Source organism: Tauraco erythrolophus, chromosome 4 (assembly GCF_009769465.1).
Source record: "Tauraco erythrolophus isolate bTauEry1 chromosome 4, bTauEry1.pri, whole genome shotgun sequence".
In the NCBI taxonomy this organism is placed as follows: Eukaryota; Metazoa; Chordata; class Aves; order Musophagiformes; family Musophagidae; genus Tauraco; species Tauraco erythrolophus.
In genome coordinates, this window is record NC_141468.1 from 29,440,876 (window position 1) to 29,459,971 (window position 19,096).

Below are 19,096 nucleotides of genomic sequence, written 5' to 3' on the forward strand. Positions count from 1 at the left end.
ATGGAATTGCTTACTGCCTTTGCAACACTTAAATCTACTGACTATACACAAAGACGAATCAAAGGCCTTTCAGAACTTGTTGTATCACTGCATCACTTGATCTCCTATTTACATATGCTTTTAGTGTCTTGTTAGGAGTCTGGTACAAAAAAAGTACTGTTATTTTGTTCACCTTCTTCCCTCCTTGGAATTTCAGCAGTTTTGACCAGCGTTCTACAATTACCTACAAAACTGTACTACCACCATTATGTCAGCCTTCCATACTATCAGTTCCATATCATAGGAGAAAAGTATGTAAAAGAGGGATGTGATTTATTCCCCCTGAAAATGAGCATCTGTCTGTCCACCTCTACTCCTAGATTTATTTATAGTTCCAACTGGATGGGTGAGAAGGGTGTGCTTTCCAAATGTTAGCCAGCTGATTTTTTTTTTTTTTAGCTCAGTAAAGCTGAACATTTGAGGTAAAATTTTTATTGTAAAATGACAGCACAATTTAAATGTATCAGAATTAAAATCTTAATGCATTACAAGATCTACATGGATATTTGTCTGCTTTTCCAAAGTCTGCAGTGTTACCCATCTTTGTTTTATTAGCCAATAAAATATACTGCCAGGCTTGGAAAATTCCACTCATACAGGACAATCAATTTTATATGGGACTGAAGAAGATAAAGGAATCAATTTGAATTCACAATGGAAGAGTGCTCATTCTATTCACTTAAACCAAGGCAGGAAGAATCTCTAGAAGATCCTCACCCACTTCAGGGGAAAACAAAACCTGAAATTAACTAATAGAAAAAAGTTCAGAACTTGACTCCATCAGTCACAAAAGCACAGGCAGTGCTTCTCAGATCATATGGAGACAAGATAAAACTGCCATTGTGTATTTTATTATTTGACAGGACAAGAGGCAATGGGGACAAAATGAAACACAGGAAGTGCCATCTGAGCATAAGGGAACACTTTTTTAATGCAAGGGTAAGCAAGCACTGGCAGAGGTTGCCCAGGGACTCTGTGGAGTCTCCATCCTTGGGAGATTCCCACAAGCCCTCTGCACATAGTCCTGGGCAGCCTACTCTAGATGATCCTGCTTGAGCAAGGGTGGGGTGGACAAAATGACCTCCAGAGGTCCCTGCCAACCTCAACTATTCAGTGATGCCAAGATAACTTGCAGTCTAAGTCTTTTCAAGCATACCCTCTAGGGACAACGTACTGGACTAGAGTTACTTGTATTTTCTATAAGGGGCTAAAAGAATCATGGGTTACCACATACACTCCTTGATTACATTACTACTTGTACCAACAGAGAGCTGGCATTTGAATGTGAATTAAGTAGAGGAGGGCGCAGTCTTAAAGCCTCTTGAGAAAGAGACAGTGAGATCCTGGCGCTATGCATCTCTTGCCATATCAAACATGCAGAAAATCTGCCTTTTATTGTAACTACTTAGACATTTTAGACATCCTCCTTCTAACTTCGAAGAAGTTTGAAACATCATTTATTGATGTGTCTCACATATAAGTCATCTTACAGCTTCTGCGGCCATGAAAACCTACATTTTTAAAGTAAAAAATGAGTAATGCCATGCATTACATAAAGCCATGAGCAGTGCACCAGCACCATGTACACAAAACACCACACCCCAGCTCTGAAACAGGCAGCTGCCATGAAGCTGGATCAAACAGCAGAAGACAAGGAGAACTAACTGAGGTCTTACAGGGCACTCTGCTCCTTGTGAGATTTTCCTAGAAAAATCTGTCTTAAATCTAAGAAGTTTCCAACTGCTATTAAAAGAGATTAAACATACATCTCGTTAACACAGATCCTCTGCTCTTTGACCTTACACTTCCCCAATTACTGTCTCCTAATAGGAAGTAAAACAGTCTTCCTCATCCCCACGCTCCCCCTCCTCTCCTCGATCTCCCATACCCATCTCCTCCAGGAGCCTGCGGGGCTGAAGGGGGAGGCGATGGCCAAGGCCGGCCCTGCTCCGGGGCCAGGGCCGCGGTCTAGAGCCCCTCTGCGGGGAGGGCAGAGCCGGTGCTCCGCGCAGCCGGCCGGCACGGGCAAGAGGCCTCGGAAACGGGAAGCGGAGGTGGGGGAAGGGGAAGGGAGAGTCCCTCCGCGACTTTTCTGCCTCTCCCTACCGTGCCCCGCTCACCGTACCCGCTGCCACACACCGGGCGGGGGCGGCGGCCCGCAGCGGCCGTGTCTGCCGCCCCGGCGGCAGCGGGGAGCCGGCAGAGCGGCCGCCGCCTCCACCGGACACCGGGCCCCGCCCACCGCCGACCCGCACCGTACAAGGAGCGGCGGGAGATGCGCCGGGGACGGCGTGACGGCCGGGCCAGCCCTCCCCGCTGGCCTCCCCGCCGACCCTCCTCCCGCCCCCCTGACTGACAGGCCCGGCCGCGGGACGGCGATAAAAATACAGAGCACGGGACGAGCGCCGCGCTCGCCCCTCGGCCTTCCGGCTGGGAGGGCCAGCGGACAAAGGAGCAGCCGGGCTCAGCGCAGCACCCCCACCCACCCCTACCTTCTCCTCGTCGGACAGCTGCTCCTCCAGGTCCGCCATCTTCCCGTCTGGCTCTGGCCGCCGCCGCCGCCCCCGTCTCCTCCCTCCCAGGCAGGAAGGGCGGGGGCCCCCCCGCGCCTTGCGCGGCTCGCTGGGCAGGCGGCGGTTCTGCGCATGCGCGAGGCGGAGGGCGGGGCTGCTGCCGTGGGGCGGCTAGTGGGGCGGGGGAGGGGAGCGAGCGCATGGAGGCTGCCTCCTGGCTTCCCGCTTTCCCGTCCCGGTGTGCGTCCCGGGGGCGCGGAGGTGGCCCTCTGCGTGATGCTCGGTCAAGGAAAGCGGGCGCCGCAGCCAGTGGCTGAGTGGAGCGGCAGAGGGAGTGAGGGCGGCAGGGCCTCTGCGCCCCTCAGGGCGTCCTCGGAGCGAAGAGTAGGGCTTCCCGTCTCTGTTCTAATAGCAAAACGAGCCATTTAAATACGATCGCTGGTAATTTGGGCAGACGGAGCTAAGCCGGGTGTCAGGCACCCCTTTGGCAGCACGCTCGGTGCGGGTCGGTGGGTGCGGGTGCTGGGGGCGGCGGAGCTGGGTGTTGGGGTGGGGGCAGTGCCGGCAGGGCTGTCTGGAGCGCCCTGCAGTGCGCTGGAGGAGGTTCCAGAAAGCTTGGTTTGGTGCCAGCAGGGGAGGCTGAGGAAATAGGTTGTGTGAGAGAAGATTGGATGTGGAAAACGAATGTGGTCAACGGGAGGAAACGGGAAAATAAATAAGCTGGAAAATTTTTACCACAAGAGTACAAAAATGTGTGTCTTCCAGTGGTGTGACATTGCAGGTACACAGAGGGGGCGTTCGAGATGGCGACTTGCAAGGATTGCCTGGAAGAAGACATAATCTGAGGAAGACTGTAAGAGAGGAAAGAAGACATTCGTGTAGCTCAAACCACATGGGTTTGAGGCCAGTGAAATTCTGTATCCTCTTCCAGCAGTGACCCAGGAGCAGATGCCCAGGGAGTGGTGGGAGAACAAGGACGTATGTGTTGGCACTTCCTGGAAATGCTTTCTCGCTTCCAGCCGGCTGTGGCACAGAAGGCGGCCGTCCTCCTCGCTGACCTCATTCTGACGAGGACTGTTGAACTATTATTTAATGGTCAGGTAGACAGTGGGGAGTTTTGTTTTTTTCCAGGAGCAAAGTCGAACTGGGAAAACGGATAAGCAGGAGAAGCTGCTTTGATAACGATCTGTTCTGGCAACAGTGAGACAGTCGCAGACTCCATTCTGCTGAAGGTGAAAAACTGCAGAGGCCTAGAAAGGAAACCAAGAGAGGAGTCAGATGACCTTTTTGAGAAATCCTTCCTGTTCCTTGATCAAAAGTAGAAAGAACATGGGAGATACTGGTGTTAGCCAAGTAGAGTGTTTGGGTTTTGTGGAACTCTAGGATAAAGTCTGAATAAAATCGGTTGTCCGTAGGTTTCATCCCATTAATATGGGTGCTGATTTCCTGGGTGATACAAGTGCAAGGGTGGTTGAGAGAACAAAAATATCCTCATTCCATGTTCTAAAAAAGGTCAACCTTAAAGCATTATGAGGTAAATCTGAATGTTACACTGTTTGTAAGGGGTACATCTTTCAGTTTACTGCATAATAATGTTAGGAAATAATAATGTTAGGAAACTCAAATATGTAAGCCAGTTTGGAGCTTGAGAAAGATTATATGATTAGTATAACAAAGTTAGTGGGTAGAGTCTTGTATGTTGTTGAAATTGATGGTTAGACCTTGTTCTTCAGGATGGAAAAGGTAAAAAGGGTGGTGTGTTATGCCAGAGTGGCCATTACTGTTTCAAAGTCAGAGAAGTTTCAGAAGAACTTAATTATTTATAAATTAAAGTTCTAATTCATTAAAGGAAAAATAGTATTCCATGGACCACCTGGCCTTACTGGAGAATAAGTTGAACTTTTTAATGGTCTATTCCTAGTCTATGGGAAGAATAAAGGTTTTATCTTTTCTTCAAACTGAAAGAAATATGGTGGAGGAATTGTATGTCCAGTGATAACTCTTTGGTAACATTTTCTTAATGTCTAGCGCAGTGTACTTTACCCCAGCTGTGATGGATGAGGAAAAGCTGATCATTGACTGGAAAATCACAGGTGTGATTCTAAGATGTTTGATACATCTAAGTCAGTCATGGTTAGTGGTATGAATGTAGCTTCTAGCCAAAGGAAGAGTAACTAGCTGAGGAGGTCTGTGAAATGCTCCTGTTAATTTTTTAACACACCTTGGGATTTACCAGCCTAGAGAATGATAGAAAGGATGTTGCATCATTTAATATGTATTAAAAGGATAGTTCAAAAAGGTAGATCTTGCCAGATAAACATGAATAGTCTTCTCATAAGTTAATATATATGTGTATCTGTTGGATGCACCATGTTTACACTAGTTTTTTTCTTGAAGTTTGCTGAAATTAGCATTATGAAGTGAATGATTCAGAGGAGGACTGTGTAGTCATCATAGATGCTAATGGGAACCTTCTGTGTAGTACCACGACAGGTGCTTTACTGTGACCTTAGGACTTAATGGGAAATGAATAATCACGCAGAAATAAGTACCATTCTTGCCTTGTGACTCAGTGTTTTGGAGTGCTTGTGTCTCTTCTCAGAAAGAATATGGAAATTTCAGAGGCAATTTAAAGGAGGACTAAAAATAATCCAGAAGATGCAGAACAAATTTCAGGCTCAAGGATGTCAAGATTAAGAAGTGACTTAGGAAATAGCTGTGAGACCTGAGTTAGTTTGGAATTTGTATGCATCTTATCTGAAGTCATACATCTTTACTTGCTGTTTTTAATTGAATACAGCCTATTTCCAGCCACTAAGTGTTCTCATGCTATAAAATTCACCCACATTAACAATCTTTTTCATGTGCCAGTGTCTACACATTGATCAAAGGTTAATTTGCACTACAATCACATACAGAACAGCAAAACATCCTATTGCTGACTAGCCAGCTCATGTCTTAGTTGATGTCTAGTCCCTCTACATGAAGCTCACCGTGGGCTAGCAGATCTGCCTGATAAGCAGTGTGTGGTTTACTGATGCAACGAGAGAAAAACAAATGCATTTAAAAAAAAAAAAAAAAAAGCAACTACTGAGTTCTAATTAATCTAATCGAACACGATAGAGCTACGAGTCAAGTACTTAGCTCTTTTGCTGTGTTGCTTCTGTCATTTCTTTCTGTATTGAATCTGTAGAGCCAGAACCCTGGCCCTTGAATAGCACTGGGAGGAAGGGCACAGCAATCCTTCCTGCAAGGTCTCCCTGCAGGGCTGTCAAAATGGCTCGAGAGAAGTTCAGTTTCTGTGCTAAAGCTGTACTGAAACTGATGAGGAGGCAATGGGACATAGAGATTAGCACAGCACACTTCCTCTATCCTTCTGCACTGGCCTCAAAGATTGAGATAAACAAGGCAGAAAAAAATAAATTACATTTTCATTCTTCTTTTTCAAGACAGGTGATTGGCATTTGATGCATTGCATCTGTTCAGAGGACAAACTGATGAGAGGTATGTTTGATGCCTGCTTGTTTAATCTGGAGGATGTACTACCCGCTGTTTCCTAGGACAAAGGTGGACTCTGGCTAAGCTCTGAGGCCCGCTCAGATGATGCTTCTGGCAGTGGGACAGGAGGAATGCCCAGAAAAGGGTGGCAGGCTGTGTCCCTGCTTCTTGCTCTTTTCTGTGGGAAGTGTCTCCCTGCATTTATACCTGATTTATACCTGGTTGGTACAAATCCTCACATTACTGCGAGTTGGTGGGAGGCATACTCCAGATTCTGAGATTCCCAAATATGTATCATATCTTAGGGCCTTGGGAATTGCCTGCCAATTTGTGTCTGTATTTTAGGGCAGTTGGTGTTTGCAAACCTCGCAATTTGCGCTGTGCACTTTATAGAACCTTAGTGGTGGAAGCAAATAGTTTTTTTCTAGAGAAGTTGAATGTTAAGTCCTTACAATAGTGTTGGAAGGAATGCTGTAACAGGAAGAAAACTAGAATGAAATGCAACTGTAGAATAAACCTGAGACTGAGCTTCCTTCTTAGATAACACTTAGGATATTTTAAGCCAAAACAGACATTCAAGAGCATGACTCAGTAGCCCTTCACCTACTGTAGAGGTCCCATTTAGAGTCATAGAGCAGCCCAGTTTGGAAGGGACCTTGAAAGATCATCTGGACCAACCTGTTATGGGAAAGGGATAGGTGAGATTACCTAGTTCTCTGATTGCATCTTGAAACTCTCCAATGATGGGGACTCTACCACTTTCCTGGGAAGGTTGTTCCAGTGAATGACTGTTCTCACTGTAAAAAATGTCTTTTCATCAAGAATTTTGTTGATGCCTTAGAACTTACTGTCCTCTGGTTTCTTTGCTTATGAAGTTCATGGTCTTGCTTACTGTGGCATTTTTAAGATTGTCACAACATTCTTCATGCTTCACAACCATAATATTTTTACATGTTTTATTAATTTCGCATCATATTCTGTGTTTTTCATGGAGGGTGTCCATGTCATAATTATTTAGGTGACAAACCTGATATTTAAAGTGGATCGTTTTTGCCAGTTTTAGGGGCTTTTATTACCACATTTACCCTAGAAGTTCTTTTTCGGTTCCTCTTAGGATTACATTCAGATGTTATCCAGACTAGCTCTGTGACTTCCTACTCTGTTTCTATTCTTGGGAGTTTTCTCAGCTTCTTTCTCCACATTATCCCCTCCAAGAATAGTCAGCTCTGTATTCTGTTTTAGGTAATTCAAATACAAAATCTTGCATTTGTCTTTCTTTTGATATATACCTACATTTTAGGAATTAAATACTCGTGTTGCTTCTTAGATTTATCTTAAACTGCAGGCCAGTAGTTTACTTCACTGGTCACAACAAGATGATTTAGTTCTCCCATAAACTGAGGTACTTCGAAGCAGACATACTCTTTCAAGAACTGAGAGTGGGATTATTTATTTGTGATACAGAATTTTTATTCAGGGATGAGAATGTGCAGAAGTAGGGTGAAGAAGAGCAAGTGTTGAGCATTTTAGAGGAAGGCAACCAAAGGAAGAAAATACATGTAAGTCTTGTTGGCTGCTACTTGTGCTTCAGCAGAGATAAGGAGGCTGCAGGTCTTTGAAGGCAACGGGCAACAGTGTAGCAGCATCTACAAAGAGCTGAAGGCAACAAGAAGATGGTAAGGATGAAGTGCTGCATATTAAAACATCTACTTCTGGTTCTAGTCAGTCCCAAGCTATCTTTTGGAAGGAACAATGCTTATATAATCCAAATTATACACAGATTTTCAGAGGTGCCAAAAAAAAAAATTGTGTTCTACTGATTCTGAAGTCTGTAATCTTCATACACTGGGGTATGTTGTCGGCAGGTTTCTCCTAACATATTTGTTATCTTTGCTATCTTAGTATGCTACCTATTTAAAAGCCACAACATTGTCTCTACCTGTCAGCTGCTTTTCTTCAGCTGCCCTTTGGCTTCTTACGTGTATTGTTTGATAAAGTTGTCAGACTTGCAAAAGCGCTTCAGCAAAAATTCTTTGATGAAAGAACCCTGATTTCCTTCTGAAATGTAAAATGAAGTACTGTCAAGCAAAGATTAGTGCCTGCTTATAAAACATCTTTCATTACAGAGTATCATCCCTCAACGCTAATTTATTTAATTCTGATGCAATGTAAGGAACAATGGCATAGTAAAAAGTGCATTCTAAAAGTATTCTTGAAGTTAGCAGTGCATGTGGATTGCCAGTACTGAACAATTCTAGAAGTTTACAGCACCGGAGTTTTCAGGAAAAATAGAACAACTAGAAAAGTTTTCTCTTTACAGTGTCTGTGGCAAAATTGCTAACTTAAACTTTAGTCTGTGCCACAGTGATAAATATTAATAAATCATATTATAGTCGCGTGCTGCGACAGTGCTTCGGAAAGAAGGGTATTAGCATGTGTATTTTACAGCCAGATTTTCAAAGGTAAATAAATTAGCTGTAGACAGGTACAGCTAGAGAGTTTCAAGGAGAATATTTATGAATTGCAAAGGGTTCAAAGAATAATCAGGGATTGGAAAATGTGAGCAATCCGATCTAGTTAGTTTATCAGCAAAAAGCTTAAAAGTTTGTGAGTACTTATTGGAAGACCAGAAAGTTTTTAATAGAATGTTTTGATGTGTTAGGATGTTACCGGATTTATGGCCACAAGTTAAAACAGGACAAATTCAGGCTAAAAACAAACTCAGTATTAATAAATAAACTTAGTATTAATTGTCAGAGTAGTTGACTAATGGAACAATTTAGCCAAGGCAACACTGGCACTAGCAATTTTAGAGTAAAGATTGATAGTTTTTCTAAAATATATGTTATGCAGTTCAGCAAAGACTTAAGGAGTCTTGTGGCCTGACTTACAGAAGAAGGTGGCAAGGAAGATCCTGATGCAGTCCTCTCTGACACTGTATGGTGTGGTTCCCTGAGCCCTTTTCCTGTTCAGCAACTGAGGGAGAGAAACTCAGGTGAGAATGGAAGTGGCTCCATGGAAGAGCCAAAGAAGGGGGAGCATAACTGGAGCGTAATGAACTGGATCCAGTGAGGATGGTGTACGGAAGGGGCTCTGGCTTTTAAAAGGGAGCAAAGAAAAAATACCAGGGAAATCAGTGAGGTTAGAGTGGGTATTAATGAAACAGGGAAGACCAGGGTCAAATAGGGTGTCTGTGAAAAGGTTTAGTAGAGTATTTGAAATGGGATTATTTGGGGAGTATTTTTGATACTTAACTTAAAAAAAAACTGAGTCTGAGCTGGTGACCCTCGGCTCCCATTACATCAACAGGGGGAAGTCAGCACTCGGAGGGTGAGATTCATTTGACCTAGTTAAGACATCTGTCTTAGGATAAGATTATTGGCTGTAATGAGCTGGCTAGTTCAGACCCAGCAGCTGTCTAGATATTAGGTGCCTGTGTTATGACAGCCAAATCCCCTTTCAGTGTTATAAGATCAAAGGGCAAGAAGGTGATGGACCAAGGAAGGGGGACAAGAGCTAAGGGAAGAACACAAAGGACAGCTGGAGTAACAAGGCCAAGGGAAGGGAGAAAGGATGACACTTGTAATTCAACATTGCTCTGTGCTCCTGAGGGAACCTGTACTTGGGAGGTGAATCACACATTTACCCACAAAGGACTTTGTACCAAGAGAGCTGTGTTTCTGTACGGCCTTTATTGCAGCTCCTACTCAGACATCAGGAATGCTGTGTCTGTAGCTATTGATAATACAGAGATAGAGCAGGATTAGGATTAACGAAAGGAGAGGACAGGCCGAGGATTAGGAAACAGGAGAGAATCGAAGCGTAAGGGTTCTACATCCCATAATGGCTGAAGAGGGCCTTTAAGAAAACTCTGTGCCTTACAATAGCTCTGAGACTTTTCCAACCTCAACCAGTCTAGTTCTCCTTTGGTGTACATCATTTGTTTACATTTGCTCCATACCAGGATAGGTTGGGAAGAGAAGAGAGGACCAGGAGAAAGCAGCAGTGGTGCTAGGAGAAAGCAAATAAAACTGAGGAAAGCAAAGGAGCTGGAGCACTGCTCTCCCCAGCCATTAACTTGTTACAGGAGTAGAGCTTTAATTCACAGGAATAGAGCAGCCACCTGATTTTGGAAAGTGCCATGAGCAAACGCGAAAATTCCTTTCCTTCCCTCTCACTGAGCCTGATTCCTGTTTATATTCTTAGTTATTCCTTTCTGAAAAAGGAAAGTGTAGTCTTCTAGCTGGATTTATTTACTTTCATTTTAAAGGAAGCATTGTTTGGCAATTCTGTTTTTCAATAGGAAATGTCAAATGTGCTGATTTGTTTAATGAAGTTGAGATTCGCTGCAGGAGTCCAAATTCCTTTTTCTTTTACTCTCTATAGAACTGAATGACTTATGAAGATAAAATCTCAATAAAGGTAAACCGTGCAAGCAGATGTGACTGTAGGGCTGAGAATTTCTGTGCCTGTGTGGAGGAAAATGCCTCTGAGATAGTGATATTTCGTGCTGCTTAGTAGTGGTGTCCTTAATAGGGGTCCTTAATTTTTGATCGTGTCACATGTTAGAAGAAATAGTTAGAAGAGGAATTAGGATTTTGAAGTAAAGCAATGTAATTTTATTTGTGATTGTTTGGCCCCTGAATGATGCTCAAAATTAGGACTTGAGTACACTCACTTCTGACCTCAGTAAAAGTCCTGAATGCTAAATACTTGTGAAAATTAGGACTGTGTCCGAATGTCGATATGGGAATGTAACTTCAGTCATCTGCTCTTGAAGCAGTTGCCATGTGATATATGGATAAAATCACATTAATGTATTAAAAGAGGGGTGGGTTTTTTTTTTTTGTTGTTTGTTTGTTTGTTTGTTTTTTATTCTGCACTGTTTAATGGAAGACTGGCGCTGATGGTGATGCAATTTGCCTGTAGCAGTCATGTAAATCCTCTCCTGCAGAACTCAGCTGTGGCCTTGGAGCACAAGATCTGCTTCCTTGGGAGATCTGTAATTTCTTATCTCTGTACAGGGACACACTGAAACCATCTTAAATATGAAATAACCTGAGGAATTTATCTTACTATTCTCCTTCAGCAAAAGTATATGACTGTAATAATTGCACTGTTCACAGCTTTCTGGTGCTCTGGAAATTAGTAGGTCTCTGACTACAAAAGAGCCAGGATTTCACTCACCTGAATTCTGAAGTTGATGATGACCATGGGTGTTTTCAGGTAAGATTAAATGATCGGGAATCAAGGGGGGAGGTTACAAACAAATGGGCAATGTGTCTGTGAGAGGGAATGTCGAGTTTGGTGTGTCTATACATTGTCTCAAGATAGTGTTTATCTTGTTTGACTTCAGAAAAACACTGTTTCATATTTTGAGATCTCAGTTTTACACTTAATTGGGTTATATAATGGTTTTGAGGTCTGTTGCAAAGAGCAATATTAATATCAGAAGCATAATAAATCTCAGGGCAGGAATGATACATCGTTGTGTTTCATGCTTGTTTTGTACTCAGCCGTGATCAGCTTCCTAGGCTTCGTATTGACACCGCCTTATTTGAGGGTTTGCAATGAAGAATTCCTGCCCCCTCCCCCAAACATTTCCACTATTTATTATTGCTGTGGGAATGGGATTTTGATTATGTTAATAATTCTGTCTGTTCCTGAGAAGTGTGTAAAAAGGGGAAGAAGATGGCTTTTTTTTTGGTTACAGTAAACTGGGATATAGGGATAGTTGGTCAAATTCTCCTTCAACTGGCATGAAAAACAACTGACAAAAGTCTAATGCAAAACCAGAGGAAATACATCCCACCAAAATGCTCCGCCAAGAAAGAATCTTTTGGTAAAGAAAAACATCTTGGAACAAAAGTAACACAGAGATTAAAGGTCTGATTATACTACTTTCATTTCTCTATGTTCCAGAAATACACAGAGAAGTAGCACATTATGCTTACTCTGAAAAAGATGCTGCCGTTTGCCTCTTTGTGGCCCTTTAGCAAGCATTTTGTGTGAACTAATCGGGAGCGGAAAGTACTAAAAGCAGAACTGTGTTTGGTAGTAATTAATAACTCACTAAAGAATTTCAATAGCTAGATGAACTGTTTTGAACTGAAGAAAATGCTTTTGATCCTGGAAAGAGAAAGTTTTTTTCCACATGTGCTTTAACCAGATTTCTAATTTTGAGAACTGCATTTGCTGTATCTGTGCCTGTTTTAACTCCTGTTGCTGCTGTTACAGTGATATCCCTGACTGATACAGATCATTAGTCTGACAGAAAGCCTCCTGTACTTTCTTTCCAGATGGCAAGCTCAGGCTTTCGCAATCTGGGGAAAGTTAGTGCAAATGCTGTGCTCCACTTCCTTCCTCATCGGAAAATTTTGAACTTCTGGTCTGAATCTCTCATGTCGGGTGAGGATATACAGCAAAAAAAGGAGTCTCGTCCCTGTTGTGATGAGTAGGATGAGGTGATGAAGAGATACAAACAGAAGTGGGATATCCAGATATGTAAGGTAAAACTATCTACTGTGATGGAGTGGGGTCTCTGTTCTCACTATTCTTTTTCAAATTTTTGTGACCCTCAAGTCAGAAGTCGTTTTTAGGGAAAGAGCCAAAGGAGAGCAGCAAGGAGCCCTTATGGATGTTTCAAGTGCAACACAGGAGGAGGCACAGAGTTTTCTTTAAAATTTAATGGTGGCAGGATGTGAGAATTTCATAACTTATGAAAGACCTAGAAGGAACAATAATAGGCAAAAAGTGGTGAGACACAGGTGGACAACTGTCTTCATGTTCTGCTTGCTGACATGATGACATGAAAAGCTGTTTCTAAACCTAGTTGAGCTTATTTCCAGACCTGTTGTAACTGAGTCTAGCTTCCTCATGTGACCTGTGTCCTCACACAGCGCTGGATCTTTTCTGGCTGTTCCCTTGCATAGCATGGTGATGGTTGGACCTGTATGTGTTCGTTTCTGGTAGTTTTTAGCTGTTCATTGCTACTTACTTGTTTCTGAGTTTGGCCTTACATTCCTTTCAGTCAGTCTTTTCTTTTCTCTGAGTCACATCATGTTGCTGCTGCCACCATTGCTCCCTGCCTTGTGTGCTGGGACTTGTCCTGTGAGTCAGGGAAGAAAGAGAAGACCTAGGAAAGGAGTGAGGAAAATGGGACCGTGGGGAAGAGAGGAAAGCAGATCTCATGTAATCTTTTTCCTTACAGCATATTGCCCTTCACAGTTTCCATGCAATACAGTCTGTCTCTCGTTGTCAGCTATATTCTAGGGAAGGATTTTTCAAATGGGCTGTTAATAAACTCTCCATCTAGTCATAAAAGTCAGTTACAGCCCTCTAAACTTGGCAAAGTTGGGGTTTTGTTGTGTGTATGGTGGAGGACCTGGTCAAGTCACCTGCTGCTGACCAGCGCTGCAAATGGCCGAGGCTGGGAGGGACAGGAGGGCCTGCTCCTGCCAGGTCCTGCTCCTGGTAAAATGGGCCAGGTCTACATCAGCCCCAGGGTTTTGTTTTATGTTTTAACATTTATAAGAAGTTCTGTTAACCAAGCAAAACAAAAGAAAAGGGAAACCAAAACAAATACTGAAGCTGCTTCAGTAATCTCGATGGACTAGTTCCCCTGATGTCAGGGGAGGAGCCGATGAAGAAGACAGAGGAATTTCAGTCTTGACTAAACTGCAAAATCTGAAGGATCCGTGCTTGACTTCTGTGTGTGCTGCTGCACACATCTGTATGCCCAATGTCATCTGAGACGTGCCTGACACTATTTTGTGTAGATTAAAGATTAGTGATACCAGGCGATGGGTGCAAAAAAACCCTGGTGAAATATGAGTCCTTGGGGCAGAAAGGAATCTGAGGCAATTGGCATCGAGATTGCAATCTTTCTTTTCCTGCTGCAGGATATACAGCCTTCGTTTCAGGCTCCCTTTTGTAGTTCAAGGCAATCTGTGTTAAGAGCTGACAATGAATGTTCATTAATCTAGTGTAGAGGGCCAAGTATGATGCTAGATGCAGTGTGAGCAGTCTACAGGGTTTTGGGAAGAGGAAGCCAAGTCAGTGTTCAGTGTTCAGTGTTCCTGAAAGGGAACGTTTAACAATAGGGGACATGAAACCAGCCAGAGAGAAGAATAAAATTGGGTGGCAACAAAATGGGAGAGCGATTCTGTGGAATCGTGACTTCTGCGGGGCTCCTCACGTGGGATGGACCTTGGCTCTTCTACAGAAGAGGGTTTAGAAGCAGGCTCCACATGCTTTGTCAGTGACATATGGGCAAAAAAAAAGTTAATGACTTATTTTTCTGATAAAAATGATCAGTGTCCATTAGCAAGGGATACATTTAGCAGATCCTAAACAGATACTACACTACAAAAAATAAAACGGTACTGTCCTTTTTTGCTTTCTGGTTTTGCTCACTGGTGTGCGTACATGTACATCTAATAAAGAAGCCATGAAGGATATATAGACATTCTTGTCCAATGTATTTCAGTGCATATTGGAAAGGTACCCTCTAAAGATAACAAAGAGATGTTCCAGTTTAGTTGTTTGAAACAGAACAGTCTAGAAGCCTGAGATTTACTGCCAATGTAGATCTTTTATTCATTTCAGTTAATTCACAGTTAGCAGTTAAATCTACTAATCAAGTAGATTTATCTTTATAGTTTTATTAATTATACAAATGTAAATATGATGTAAGACTTTCTTCATCTGGAAAGTCACGTCAGTCTATGATGATTCTAGGTACTCCCTGATGGTAGAACTTGGGACTTCAGGCGTGTGGAGTGTGACAGTCATTTCTCAGTCCTTTTTCGTTAGCATTAGGAAATAGCTGCAAGAAAGAACGATGAGAGTGGTTCTGTGTGGTACCCTGTGAGCACAGTGACGCACTAGATGGCACTGTTGGTTTTAGTTTTACTGCTGTCGTCCTCTTCTAGGGAACTTGTCTTAATTAGCTTCCTTTTGAAAACAAACATGCTGTTTCAACAGAGGGTCAGTGTACATTGTTCTGGGCTGCTGCTTTTATGTTTATAGTCATGTAATCAATATGTTGGAAGGGTAATTAATTTTTAACTTCAAGCCAATTGTAGATCAAATGGCAGTAGAGTTAACTGGGTGGAGACAGTTTAATTTCTTTTGAAGCAATGATAACTGATTAGCTGTAAAGCGTTTGCAGTGAGTTGCTAGAGATCCAGAAGACCTTCTGCTTTGAAATACTCGTGCTAATTTTAAAGTAACATTATTTCTGTGATACAGATTAATGAGTTGTGGCATAATTCTGATGAAGTTCCTCACATGTACTTGCTATGTTTTGTCCTGTCAATTCATTTTTCAAAGCAGCTTTATTTGCTTTGACTATTCTGTTCCTATCAAAGGAATGGTGCAAAGTCAACATTAAATTGATCAAACTCACTTTCTGCTTTTTATCACTTTTCTCTCATTATCTGTCTCCAGGGACTCTAGAGGACCCACAGCTAAGGATGAGATGTGACCCTCCGCACAGCAGCATACAGGATACTGTTAGAAGCTGGGGGATTTTGAAATCTCTCCAACCCATGCTTGTCGGGCACACTGCTGTCCTGGCCTCCCTCCCCTTTCACCTGCTGTCTAGGGCAGCTCTGGCTGCCTCTCAGGTTCTTTACTTGGAGATGTTTGCTAGCTCAATACTTGCAGTGCTTTCAGCCCATCCCCTTGATGCTTCCATGTCCTCTGAGCTGACCTTTCTTGATCGTGTTTTCATATGTTCTCTCTCTTTCATCTTCTTCCTTGCCTCTGTTCTTCAACATTCAAACAAATTAGAATCTCAACACTCAGCTTTCCATCCCTGTGTTACAACTTTTAACATCTTTTTCCTGATCCTTTTTACAATCAATAAACGGGCCATTTTCGTGGATAGGCTATTGATTGCTTCTCTAGGTGTCTGGATTCTTTCTCATCTAGTGCCTGTGCTTTCTGTTACATTAAAATTTCACTACAGACTCTGGCTATCCATTCTTGAGCAAGTCTCAGAGCCTCTTCTGTCCTCATCTTCCTTGATCTCTTGGCCGACTTCTGATACTTTGATCATTTAATTGGATTTCATGCCAAGTAAAACCGTGAGCACTGGTTTAATCTGAAATTAAACTTTTATTTAGTCTAACATAAAAAAATAAGGTCAATTTCAAAACAAAAAATATTTCCCTTTCTCGGAAAAAAAAGCCAGCCTCTCGTATTTTTGGGCTTAAACTATTAATTGAATTCAGTCTGGACTGAACAACAATTTCTGTCCTTTTGAGTCATACTTTTGAGTAAATCTTATCAGTTAATGGGACTGTGTTACTGACCTGTGCTGCAAACGTCTCTGATTTCTGCTGGAACCAAGAACAGCCCTCAGTATGGATGGGCACAGCCATCAGCTATTGAGACTTTTCACATTTTTAACCTTTTCAGGAAGACAAAACATCCTAAGTAGGATAATGATCAGCAGAGGTTAGGGTCCACGCCATTACGTTTTCTGTCAGAAATTAATGTTGTGACTAATAAAGGCAAGACTGCAGTTACTGCAGCAGACTGCTCTGTAGACTGTAGTCTACAGTTGTTTGCAAGATATTAGATTAAGATCATGAAATTTATTCTGCTTTTGAGACAAACTAGAGATGGATATTTGCAGCATACAAGAAGATTGAAAACCCAATTATCATAACCACAAGAACTGAAAAGAAAAATCCATGCTGTCTTTCTCTCTGTCTGTTCTGCAGGATGTGTTTTGCCAGTGATCTTAGTCGCAGTGCTTCAGAGTAGTACTTTTATCAAAACTGACCATTTTGGGAGGCAACAGGGCGGCAGAGTAACATATACCAGTGTATTTACAGTAGAGGGAGCTGATGCTCAGTGAGTATGTGCTTGAGGTTTTACTGCCATGCCAGTCTTTGTACAGCATGAGCTATTACCAGTGTGTGTCTAAGCACTGCTGAAGAAATTTCTTCTTCTCTCACCAGTTTGAGGGGGGTACCTCTGTATCGCTCGCCTGCTGGCTGCAGTCATGACAGAGCTCTCCGGCAGGGGAGGTGGCTTCAGAGAGCACTTGTTAGCAAGAGGCACCTCTCGGGGCCCATGGGAATTTTTCCATGTGTCAGATTTGGCATGAGGGAGAGACTGGGAATAGCGTTAGCATAACTTTGCAAACAGGGAGCGTCAGCACACCTCCTCTCTTACCTACCCAAGTCTGATGTTTTCATCTTCCCAAATAACAGAACTTCTTGTTACACTGCAAACAATGTCTCTTTTGTGCTCTTAGCTTTGCTCTGCAACTTGGGTTTGGCCTGATTTCTGCCTGACCCATCTTGTCAATAAGTGCTCAAGAAACTCTTGGATTTACAGTGCTCTTTTTAGAAGCCAGAGATCTCTAGTTCTCTGGCATTGTCTGGCTGGATTATGCAAGTTATTCCAAGTTAGTTGATCGAAGTTAGTTAAAATAGAGACAAAGTAAGTGTGAAACAACAGAATACCTATGCATTTAAAAATATGAAGAGTTATCAGTCTTTTAAGTGAATTTCATTAGGTAATGCAGGCTAAGGGATTGAAGGATTTGGGTTCCAACTAACTTGAGTTCCTGCTCCTGGCTTTGCTGTAGTTCTTTGGGTGAAAGCTGTGCTTCGGGTGAGGCAGCTTTCCTGGCTGCAATGGTTCAGCTAAGGCAATCACGAAAGAATTAGTTAGGGAAGAGACATTGTTCCGAGACAAATGTAGGATGTAAACTTAAAAAAGAGAGGATTCAGAGAATTGCAGACCCATCTAACTTGTATAACCAGAAAAATCCTCAAGCAAGTTATTAATTTGCCTTGTTAGTGCCTGGAGCCATAGTTCTCAATCTACATCTGTTTGTGGACAAAGGCTCTAAGTGCGCAATGTGCTGTATTACCTTGCTTTTCCAGACAACTTGCATTGTATCACTGGTGGCTTTCTTTAGCCATGAGCAGCAGAGCTGCTGACCTAATCACTCTGTAAAGCAGCACATTTTGAGAGTACCGAGTTCATCTTTGGCACCACGCTTAAGAAATGTGGATAGACTGGGAAGAAAGAGCAAGAAGAAAATTAAGATGTTTAGAATATAAAGGATATGACTAAGGGTTGAAAAAAAAACTTTTTAGCTTAGAAAAGATGAGATTAAGATGGGACATCTTTGCTTAATTTTTTTCTATAAATAACATGACACTCATTTGTTGGCTCTGTAGCCAGTGTTGGGGCGAAAAGAAGAGTGATGGATCTCGTGCAGCAGCAAGGAAGATATAGAAAAGAAATCCAGGAGAACTTTAGCACTATATAAATAATGAAGTCCTTAAATCCTTGTAGCTCGTACAGGTGGGTTGTTTTTTTTTTTTAAAAAAAGGAAACATTAGACAAATGCTTGCCAAGGCAGCTTAGGTGTGTTCACTCTATCTTAGTGACATGGGATTCCCCAAATGATCTGACATTTTTTCCAGCCCTATATTTCTGTGCAAGTGCTTTGAAATTTATTGATGAAAAGCACTGTCTCCAAACTGGGTAGAATTATTCATTATATTTCTTCTCAGCGTAGTTACAAAGGAAAACTCTTATCTCCAAAATTGGTTCTTTCTGCTCGTTCTTCGGTCAGCTTTCCTCCTAGGCCTTGGCCCTAGGCATTGTCATAGCAGGCCGAAATGGTCACTAAGCTGCGTAAACAGAGAAGTGTTTGATTAGAAGCATCAAGAAAGGAAACAAAGAGGCTTTTACGATGACGTTTCTGTTAGGGAATTTTCCCAGTGTTTCAGTATTTCCTAGTCACGAGTAATTTTGGTATTAATCTCCTTAACCAGTCCTCCTCAGAGTGATGGATTTTTGAGCTGTGTGCTGTGGTCCCTGTTACTGGATAATACCTTCATGTTGGAGAATGTACTGATGTTATCTCAGCTAATCACAGAGGTAGGATGGATTTGCCTCTTTTTCAATGGCCTTTTATCAGTTTTGCCCTGTCTTGAAGTATGAGTTATTGTAGGCTGAGGGACATCTCCAGCATTCTCTAAGTGTAGCTTGGCTCTGCAGAAAGATGT

General features: G+C 42.5%; 1 protein-coding gene across 1 annotated transcript in view; it reads right to left on the reverse strand.

Moving 5' to 3' along the window:
- CAPZA2 (capping actin protein of muscle Z-line subunit alpha 2) overlaps positions 1-2,594 on the reverse strand; it is a 35,000-nt gene extending 32,406 nt beyond the window's left edge. Inside the window, exon 1 of the mRNA XM_086610526.1 lies at positions 2,532-2,594. Within this exon, the coding sequence (XP_086466652.1) occupies positions 2,532-2,570 (39 nt within the window). The 5' untranslated portion in view covers positions 2,571-2,594. The remainder of the gene's footprint in view (positions 1-2,531) is intronic.
- Between the last annotated feature and the right edge of the window lie 16,502 nt (positions 2,595-19,096).